The 11,267-nt window shown below is 41.7% G+C and overlaps 1 protein-coding gene across 1 annotated transcript in view; it reads right to left on the minus strand.

The window, feature by feature from the left end:
- mymk (myomaker, myoblast fusion factor) overlaps window positions 1–10,605 on the minus strand; it is a 38,850-nt gene extending 28,245 nt beyond the window's left edge. The window contains exons 1-3 of the mRNA XM_043719750.1: window positions 10,531–10,605; window positions 10,317–10,451; window positions 9,911–10,025 (exon numbers count right to left, since the gene is read on the minus strand). Of these exons, the coding sequence (XP_043575685.1) occupies window positions 9,911–10,025; window positions 10,317–10,451 (250 nt within the window). The 5' untranslated portion in view covers window positions 10,531–10,605. The remainder of the gene's footprint in view (window positions 1–9,910; window positions 10,026–10,316; window positions 10,452–10,530) is intronic.
- Between the last annotated feature and the right edge of the window lie 662 nt (window positions 10,606–11,267).

Genomic DNA, 11,267 nt, shown 5'->3' on the forward strand with positions numbered 1-11,267 from the left:
ACAAGATAATGAGATGCATAGATAGAGTTGATAGCCAGAGACGTTTTCCCAGGGCAGAAATTGTTAACACGAGGGGTCATAGTTTTAAGCTGTTTGGTGGAAAATATAGAGGGGACTTCAGAGGTGGTGGGTTCTTTACGCAGAGAGTTGAGAGAGCATGGAACGTGTTGCCAGCAGCAGTTGTGGAAGCAAGGTCATTGGGGATATTTAAGAGACTGCTGGACATGCATATGGTCACAGAAATTTGAGGGTTCGTACATTACGTTTACCTTACATGAGGATCAATGGTCGGCACAACATCATGGGCTGAAGGGCCTGTTCAGTGCTGTACTGTTCTATTTCGAAGCTCCTTGGAGCTGCCTGAACTGCTGTGCTCTTCCAGCACCACTAATCCAGAATCTGGTTTCCAGCATCTGCAGTCATTATTTTTACCTATGTTCTATAGTGTCTAGTGCAGGAAAATGGACAAATTGATCGGATTAAAGACCAATAAATCCCCAGGGTCTGATAACATACATCCCAAAATACTTAGAAAGTGGGCCAAGAAATAGCAAATGCATTGATGGTCATCTTTCAAGATGCTACAGCCTCTGGAACAATTCCTATGGATTGGAGGATAGCTAATGTAATCCCACAATTTAAAAAAGAGAAAACAGAATTATAGACTGGTTAGCCTAATGTTGGTAATGGGGAAAATGCTAGATTTATTATAAAAGATTTAATAGCTGAATACTTGGAAAACAGTGGCAGAGTCCAGTAAAGTCAGTGAAATAACTGCACAGAGGCAAATATCCATCCTCAAGTCACCTTTACTTATATGTGCACAATACATTGGCTCTGACCAGCCAGCTCAAAGCCAGTCCTTAGACTGAGTAGACTTTCTGAATCTCCTCTTTATATCTGCCAGGGCTCCATGGTAGACCCAGGTTAATAATCCCAATCAAGGATCTCATAGTCAATGAGATCTGGTTTCAATCACTACAGCGAGTATGGATTTCCAAAACGGAACTTATGCTTGACAAATCTGCTAGAATTTTTCGAGGATCTAATTAGTAGAGTTGATAAGGGAGAGCAAATGGATGTGGTTTACTTGAGGAATTTTGATAAGGTCCCACATAAGAAGTTAGCACGTTAAATTAGAGTGAATGCTGAGGAAGTTTCACTTGACCTGAAACATTAACTCTGATTTCTCTCCACAGATGCTGCCAGTTCTGCTGATCTTTTCCAACAATTGCTATTGTTGTTTCTGATTTACAGCATCCGCAGTACTTTCAGTTTTTAAAAATAAAATGCATGTGATTGGATGTTGTGTGCTGACATAGAAAGAGAACTGGTTGGCAGACAGGAAACAAAGGGTAGGAATAAACGTGTCCTTTTCAGAATGGCAGGCAGTGATTAGTGGTGTCCACAGAGATCAGTGCTTGGATTCCAGCTATTCACAACTTATATTAATGATCTAGATGAGGGAACTAAATGTAATATCTCCAAGTTTGAAGATGACACAAAGCTGGTTTGGAGGGTGACCTGTCAGGAGGATGCAGAGATGTTTCATGTGATTTGGACAAGTTGAGTGAGTGAGAAAATGCATGGCAGATGTAGAACAATTTGGATAAATGTGAAGTTATCCACTTTGCTAAGAGAAATAAGTAGGCAGGTTATTATCTTAATGGCTAGATTGGGAAAAGGAGAGGAAATCTGGGTGTCCTTGTACACCAATCACTAAAAGTAACCTTGCATCTGTTGCTGGTAGTAAAGAAGGTAATGGTAGGTTGGCCTTCATAATGAAAGGATTTGAGTACAGGTTCTGGGACGTCTTGCTACAATTGTATAGGGCCTTGGGGAGGCCACACCTGGTATATTGTATACAGTTTTAGTCTATTTGTCTGAGAAAGGATATTCTGGTTATGGATGGAGTGTAACAAAGGTTTACCAAACTAATTTGAGGGATTGCAGGACTGACAAATTAAGAGAAACTTGAACAGTTAGGACTGTAATCACTGGAGTTTAGAATGATGTGGAGGTGCAGTGTTGAACATGAGTAGACATGGTCAAAAATCATACAGCACCAGCTTATAGTCCAACAGATTTATTTGAAATCACAAGCTTTTGGAACACTGCCCCTTCATCAGGTGAAGTGAAGAGAGCACTCAGGCACAGACTTCATAATCAGTATGATCAAAAGATCATATAAATGGTGTAATTGGAGTGTCATCAGGCCAAATGATAGATCTCTGCAGGTGATCAAGAGTGTCAGACTATGTGAGTAAAGTGGAGTTTGGAAGAATGAGGAGACGGTCTTGTAGAAACCTCTAAATATTTAACAGGATTAGACAGGGTAAACATAGGAAAGATGTTTCTGATGATAGGGGAGCCCAGAACCAGGGGTCACAATTTAAAGATATGAGCTAGCCCATTTAGGACTAAGATGAGGAGACATTTCTTCACCCAGATTGTGGCAAGCCTGTGGAATTCTCTGCATCAGAAAGTGTTTGCGGCCAAAATGTTGAATGTTTCAAAAAGGAATTAGAAATAGTCTTAGCTCTAAAGGGTTCAAAAGGTATGAGGAGAATGCGGGAACAGGATATTGAGTTGAATGATCAGTCGTGATCACGTTGAATGGCTGAGCAGGCTTGAATGGCTGAATGATTTGCTCCTATTTTCTATGTTTGTTCTATAAGTGACAACTTTGATAGTTTCTTGCTGACTAAATGTCAATCAGTTTCAATGATAAGACATGAGTATAGTGAAAAGTATATAGAGAAACAGTATAAAGTAAAGGATACAATTTTAAAGATGGTTCAGAAGCCAAGGGACTCCAATGATTATAGAAGGTAGCAGGACAGATTGAGAACTTATTTAAAAAAGCTTATGGGATTCTGTATTCTATAAAGGAGGGCACAGAATACAAAGGAAGGCTGTGAAGGCATTAGAGAGGGTGCAGAAAAGATTCACAAGCATGTTTCTAGGGATGAGCAACTTCATTTACATAGATAGATTGGAGATACTGGGACTGTTATCCTAGGAGAAGTTGAGAGGAGAATTAATAGAGATATTGAAAATCATGAAGAGTAGATAAAATTGTTTCCATTGGTGGTAGGGTTAAGAAGCAGAGACAACAGATTTCAGGTAATGTGTAGTTTGCAGATGACACAAAACCAGTAGTAGACAGAGGACACTAAAAGTCTGCAGAGGGATATAGATAGGTTAAGTGAATGGGCAAGGGTATGACAAATGGAGTACAATGTTGGTAAATGTGAGGTGATCCATTTTGGTAGGAATAACAACAAAATGGACTTTTATTTAAATAGTAAAAAATTGCAGCATGCTACTCTGCAGAGGGACCTGGATGTCCATGTGCATGAATCACAAAAAGTTGCTTTGCAGGTGCAGCAGATAATTAAGAAGGCAAATAGTATATTGTCCTTCATTGCTAGAGTGATGGAATTTAAAAATAGGAAGGTTATGCCGCAGCTGTATAGGATGCTGGTGAGGCCACACTTGGAGTACAATGTACAATTTCGATCTCTTTACTCAAGAAAGGATGTAATAGCACTAGAGGGGGTGCAGAGGAGGTTCAGTAGGTTGATTCCAGGATTGAGAGGGTTGGCTTATAAGGAACGATTGAGTAGACTGGGACTATGCTCATTGGAACTTAGAAGAATGAGGGGGGATCTTATAGAAACATATAAAATTATGAATGGAATAGATAGAAGAAGGGTGTTTGTTTCCACTGGTGGGTGAAACTAGAACTAGGGGCATAGCCTCAAAATAAGGGGGAGCAGATTTAGGACTGAGTTGAGAAGGAACTTCGTCACCCAAAGGGTTGTGAATCTGTGGAATTCCCTGCCCACTGAATCAGTTGAGGCTGCCTTATTGAAAGTTTTAAGGCAAAGATAGATAGATCTTTGAACAGTAAAGGAATTAAGGGTTATGGCAAGCAGGCAGGTGAGTGGAGCTGAGGCCATGAAAAGATCAGCCATATCTTATTGAATGGGGGAGGAGGTTCAATGGGCTAGATGGCCTACTCTTGCTCCTATTTCTTATATTCTTACATAATTGGCAAAAGAAACGATTGAAACATGAGGAAATTCTCTTTTTTGCAGTGAGTAATTTGGATCTGGAAGGCACTGTCTGACAGTGCAGTGGACTTTTCTTGGGTGAATCAAGACATTCAAGAGGTAACTGGATTATTAACTGAAAAGGAGGAATGTGCATGGCTACAGGTTGAAGGCAGGAAATTGGCCCTGGATGAACTGCTACTTCAGAGTCAGCAAAGATATTAACAGTCATTTACTATACTGTCACCACTCTATGATCCAGTGCCTCTCATAGCTGTCAGATGCCTAAAATGTTAAATATAAGCATAAACTTGAACAACTTGAAATACTCAGTAGTCAACTTCAAAATTAAACATTTGGGGACATGTCTAGTGACACTGTAACAATATTATGGAAATAAACATTGAGAAACATTCACTATATGCCAATGCCTGTCCACCACCTACAAGGCACAAGTCAGGAGTGTGAAGAAATATTTTCCACTTAGCTGACTTTGTGCAGTTTCAACAGCACTGAAGATGCTCATGAAAGGAAAACAGGCCACTTGATTGGCACCCTATCCACAACCTTCTGAATTTGCTCCCTCTATCACCAACACATAGTGACAGAAATTATAGAAGCCCTTCAGTGTGGAAACAGGCCATTCAGCCCATCAAGTCCACCAGACACATCCATACCCTGTCCCTTAGCCCAGCATTTCCTGCATATAATCCACCTAGCCTACACATCCCTGGATACTGCGGGCAATTCACCTACTTTTTGGAGTATGAGAGGAAATCAGAGCACCCGGAGGAAACCCACGCAGACACAGGGAGAATGTGCAAACTACACAATCACCTGAGGATGGAAATGAACCTGGGTCCCTGGTGATGCAGCAATGCTAACCACTGATCTACTGTGCCACCTCAATAATCATCAGAGTGACTGAATTCTCCCATTTCTCTGAATCAGTCACATCTGTTCACATGATGCCAAATTTCAGTGGGTTGCCTCTGACATAACCTCCTTTGCCCTCACCCAAGAATTCCACCTCCCTGCAAATTCTGATGCTCAGGGCCTTCAGCTGTAACTGACGCATTTCCTATAGTTCTGCGCTCACCCCTTTCCCTCTTTCCCAGATCAGTTTGTTCATTAATACTGCAGTATGCACAATATTTGCATATTTAAATGAAAACAAAGAACTGCAGAGGCTGCAGATCTGAAACAAAAACTGTTCTGAAGAAGAATCCCCAGATTTGAAATGTTATCGCTGCTTTCTTCCTACAGATGCTACCAGACCCGCTGAGTCTCACCAGCAATGTCTACTTGCATATCTAATTTATTGTTTATAACATGCACAAAATATTCCTGCAGTTTTGATTTCGATATACAATTCTCATCAGTATGTACTTCTCCCTGCGGTTTCTAAGATCCAGCCAAACTGTTTCTGTGTAATCTGAACAATGTGTGCTGTAGCAAGATTAACAATAGATGTGGCAAGATGTTTCATGAGGCCTAACTTGATATTAAAATAATCTCACTAGCTCTTGTTCATTCTTCTCAATGGGAATGGTGAGATTCTGACTGGGTGTCCCCTTACACTGGCGGAGTGGAGAAGGACAATAATCTCCCTACAATGTTGTATATTCCTCCAGATGGCTGAGACTGCTCTAACCTGGCAAGCGGCAACTTTAGAGCTGGCTGGGATGGTCTGGTGTCATGGCCTCCTCTCCTGGTCCTGGGGCAAGCAGACTTCCTGCTTTTGAACCTTCTCAGCTAGGAGGACCTCCATGCCCATGTCCACAGCCAGGTTTGGGGAGGATAGCAATCTCCCCCCTGCCTGCCACGTGCAAGCTCAATATCAGAGGCTGTGCAAGGTGGGACTGCATGGACTGTGCTTGTCCAGGTGCACTATGGCCTTTCAAAGATGGCACTGGTTCCTGGGATGCTGGTTATTCTTGCTGTGAGGTTGAAATACTAATTAATGTGGTGAGTTTGGTGAAATCCAGTCAGCCCCATGGTGGAAATGCCTCCCCAAACTCGACTCAACAGGCACTTTGCATTCAAAGATGACAAGACTAAATCAATACCTTGATCATTTGATTTCATACATAATGGATAACGTTTCATGAAGCACCATCACCATCCCTGGGTACATCTAACCCACCGGCAGGATAGACCCACCAGTGATGATGGCACTGTGGTATACAGTCCAGTTATCTTGGAAATCCCCGACATTGGTTCCAGAACCTGAGAAATCTCATGGTAACAGGTCAAAAATGGTCAAAGACATAACCTGATGATGGACATCTATTGCCCTCCAGACCATCCCTTGGTGATAATTCAGTTCCCCTCAATGTTGAAAACAAATTGGAGGTAGCACTGAGGGTGACAAGAACATAGAACGTACGCTGGGTGTGGTACTTCAATGTCCATCACCAAGAGTGTCTCCACAGGCCTATCACTGACTGAGAAGGGTGAGACTTCAAATACACAGCAGCCAGGCATTCCTGAAAAAGGGCTTATGCCTGAAATGTCGACTCTCCTACTCCTCAGATACTGCCTCATTCTCTGTGTTTTTCCAACACCACGCGTTTTGAGACTGTGGGAAGTGATGAGCGAACCAACAAGCAGGAAACATTCTCACTAAACTACTTGTCACTTTCGCACAGATGTATCTGTCCCTAACAGTATCTGTAGGAGCACCCAGCACACAATACTGGCAGAGCTAAAGTCTCAGCCTCATATTAAAGATACCACACACTGTGTTATGTGACACCACCTCATGCAAAGCAGGACAAATTTCTAAAGGACTGAGCAAATCGAAACTGGGTATTCATGAGGCAATGTGGGCCATCAGCAGCTGCAGCATCAATGGCCTTCCTTCCATCATAAAATCAGAAGTGGGCTCGTCACTGATAATTCCAATATGTTCAGCATCATTCACAACTACACCTATATTGAAGCAGTCTATTCAGCCCATCAAGAGTTTTAAACAGGAACAGAAGGAGGCCATTCAGTCATATGGGCCTGTTACTCAGCAATTGGAACAGATATTTTAATCTCTCATGCCTGTTACGCAGGAAATGGAAGGGAGTATTCAGTCTTTCAAAGCTGTTGGGGGCGGCTTGGTGGGTCAGTGGTTAGCACTGTAGCCTCACAGCATCAGGGATCCGGTACAATCCAGCCTCGGGCGACTGTCTGTGTGGAGTTTGCACATTCTCTCCGTGTCTGCGTGGGTTTCCTCTGGGTTCCCCGGTTTCCTCCCACAATCCAAAGATGTGCAGGCTAGGTGAATTGGCCATGCTGATTTGCTCAGAATGTTCTGGGATGTGTAGGTTAGGTACATTAATCAGGGGTAAATGTAGAGTATTGGGGAATGGCTTTGGGTGGGATACTCTTTGGAGGGTCAGTGTGGACTTGTTGGGCCAAAGTGCCTGTTTCCACACATTAATTCTATGATTTTATGCTACACAGGAATACAGGGAGGCCTGTTACTGAACTGAAAGCAGGGATAAATGAGTCTTTATCAGTTTAAGAGAAAATACTGATTGCACTAACACAATGACCAGTACTGGATCCTTAACTAATTGCAACCTATATCAACAACTTAGATAAAGTACAAATGCATTCTAACCAAATATGTCAATAATGCTAAGATAGGCAGGAAACTAAGTTATCAAGTGGATGTATCAAGGAACTGTAATTGGATAAGCAATGGACAACAATTTGGCAGATGGAATTTAAAGTGCTTAACTGTGGTTCTATGAATATTTAAGGAAGAATAAATGCAGTATATTACTGAAATGGAGAGAGATTACAGGATTTAGTAATACTGGAGAGTTCACTCTGACCCGTTCAGACATCAGAAGAGTTGCTCCATCTCCCTGATGTTCTCAGTGTCCCCATTGCTCTCAGTATACATGGGATATTTTGATGTGGTGAAGGGGAGGATGTTTTGAGCCATTTATCGAGGGTACGGTCTTTATCCAAGAGGCCATCCTTTCTTTCTACATGGAGACGCGAAGACAATGGGAATGGCAGACTGCTTCTGAATGAAGAGGCTGTGGCTTCTGCCAGGACAGTGGGTATTCACCAATGATAACCAAAAGAGAAAATGCTAGAAAATCTCAGCAGTCTGGCAGCGTCTGTAAGGAGAGAAAAGAGCTGACGTTCCGAATCTAGCTGAGCCTTTAGATTCCAGCATCTGCAGTAATTTGCTTTTACACCATCATGATAAACTGTACATGGTCCCACTGCAAAACTAATGGAGTGAGAGATTGGAGAGTCCAAACCCAAGAATGAGAACATAAAATAAAGGCATTGCAAGATCAGCTGAAATTTTCAGTTATATCATGTTGGGAGAAAGTGAGGACTGCAGATGCTGGAGATCAGAGTTCAGATTAGGCAGCATGAGGGCTTATGCCCAAAACATCAATCCTCTTCATCAGGGCTTATGCCCAAAACATCAATTCTCCTGCCAGTCAGATGCTGCCTGAGCTGCTGTGCTTTTCTAGCACCACATTCTTGATGGTGATATCACATTCTCAATCCACCTCACATAACCAGCCTAGACACTATAAATCCACAGAAGATATCTGTTCAGCACGGAGAACTGCATAAACCAGGCTAGTGTATCGCTCAATACAACACGACAATCCATCCAGAGTGGAACATTGTGCAAGCCACTTCACAGCACTGGTCTGTAAACCCAAACTAGATATCTGTCCAGTGTGGGGAGCTGTGCAGACCACACCAGGGCATTGATCTGTAGGACTGAAACGGTAATCCACCCAGCTTGGAGAGATGCACAGACCACAGCAGAACATTGTTCTAGAAACCTGAATTAGATTAAAGGTCCGGCATGGGGAGCTGTGCAGACCAAACTATTGAAATTATTCAGTAACATTGAGTTAGATGGCTGGCCATGACAAGGGGTGCTGTGAGTGTGAAAATCACTGCCAGAGATGGCAGGGGAATCAGTTTAAATACCAACAAATGGGAGGGGTTTGGAATCAGATAACATCTAGAAGATAAAATGTAGCAACTCTCCAAGGATCTTCCAACAACTCCTTCCAAACCTGTGACTTCTACAACCTTGAAGGATAAAGACAGCAGATGCACAGGAACTCAACCAACTGAAAGCTCCCCTCTAAGTGACACACCACCCTGATGTGGAAATATATTGCTGTTGCTTCAGTGTCACTGTGTTGAAATCCTGGAACTCCCTTTTTAATAGCATAATAGGTGCATCAACAACACACTGACTGCAGTGATCCAAAAAGGCAGCTTTTCACCACTTTCTCAAAGGCATTTAGGGGTGGGCAATAAATGCTGGCTCAATTAGTTACACCCACATCCCATTGAATTAAAGTAACTCCCTCTGAAACATTCACCATGGTAGACAGACTTTTGTCACAGAACATTTATCATAGCTACCCACAGATTCCCTCAGGAATATTCCCAATATGTACTCACAGACTTCCATATGTTTATCATGCCCACACACACAGTCCTCAGGAACATTCACCATATCTGAATGTGAACTCAGGCTCACTTTTAGAAACATTCATTAGATATATACTCAGATTCCAGAAGGAACATTTGCCACATTTACACTCAAACCCCCTGTAAAGAAAGATTATTACACCCATGTTCAAATATCTGTTTCTGACTGCTGGGTTAGGATTTTCTTGTTTCAATGTTTGTTCCATTTTGAGCTACAGGTAATAGTGGAATAAGATCACTGTTGGTCATAGCTGTGTGATTAATTCTATGATTCTCCTGAGGCTCTGCTGTAATTAACACATCAAGAAGTTTACTTTCATCATCTGAGCTTCAATAAGAGAAAACTGGATTAAACTGTTTCTCACCTATTAAAGTGACCCACATGGATAGGGCAGTGCCATAAACACTGAAATACTGCAGTATGTCATGACGCATGATACACAAAACTGTCAGGCCAGGCCCTTCACAAGCATGAAAAAACTAGAAGAAAGAAAAATGTTTTAATCAACTACACATGAAAATAAATAGAATGAAGTAGCTAAATCTTCTTAGGGGAGGATAGATCATTTTCATAAAACAAAAGGAGATCTTCAGAAGAATCAGCAGAGATAGAGTAAGTACTTGCCTCGTCTCACCACCGCTGTTTGTTTTCATGCCAGGTAAAAGGAATAGGGTAATCTGTTGGTACTACGCGGCTTATGGTGGTAGATGGTTGCAGTCATTTGTGATAGCCTGACAAGTAAATATAGATTGTCAAAAATATCCTCTTACCGCTATGAAAAACATTGTGAAGAAGTATATCATGGCTTCCATGTGGAATCTCCGCTTGGCTGCAATGGCGATGGCAGGAAGGAAGATCAGGCTGCTGAGGGTTGGAAGAAAAAGTTTGGCAATTGCAGCTCCCATCTAAATGTCCCAAGAAAAACAGGAATTAAGAATAAGTATACTTCACAAAATTGATTCAGACCTTTGAACTAAAACATACCGTATCCTGTTAGTTGCTGAATGTTGTAAGACAGCTGCTGAGTGGACTTTAAAGTTTAAAAGTCCAGTATCCAGCCCTTTCCAACACGTCACTGAAACCCAACAGCTGCGGATTCTCCAGGCCCTTTGGGAAATGGACTAGAGAAGAAGCAAATATCAAAACATTTGCTATTGTTTCTAATCCTTGAACAACTGCTAAATCCATGTGATAATTCAACCTCTAAACTGTCACAGATTTTAAGAATGATCCTAGAATTATGTGAGACAGAAAGTTGTTTGGTCATTGCACCTGTGACAGGTCTTTGTAGAACTATCCAATTAATCCAGCTCACTAGATCCTCATAAACTTTGTGTATGAGAGAGTATATCCTGAGTGAGAAAGCCAATGGGAATGTGTGTTTCTGGGAATTCGGAGAACGGTTGGGAATGAACTGATAAATCTTATTTTTTTCTAAAGTTCAGCAGTCTAGTTAAAAGATTATTAAGGTAGCTGACTCAACTAACTGAGAGGCAGTTAACAGTCAATCGTCAGAAACCTGAATAGGGCCTTAATATATGTTGATTACTATTGAAGCTTAACTTATGTGAGTCATCTCAGCTCATTCTATTTTTATGAAAGGAACTGATAGATGGCCATTATCAGTCAGGAGTGAGCAACTGTCTGGAAATTTGGAACACAGTGGGAATTTAGTACAAAGGAAAGAGGTGCTTTTGGCATTTTTGGGGTTTATAGTTTGT

Source organism: Chiloscyllium plagiosum, chromosome 30 (assembly GCF_004010195.1).
Source record: "Chiloscyllium plagiosum isolate BGI_BamShark_2017 chromosome 30, ASM401019v2, whole genome shotgun sequence".
NCBI lineage: Eukaryota > Metazoa > Chordata > Chondrichthyes > Orectolobiformes > Hemiscylliidae > Chiloscyllium > Chiloscyllium plagiosum.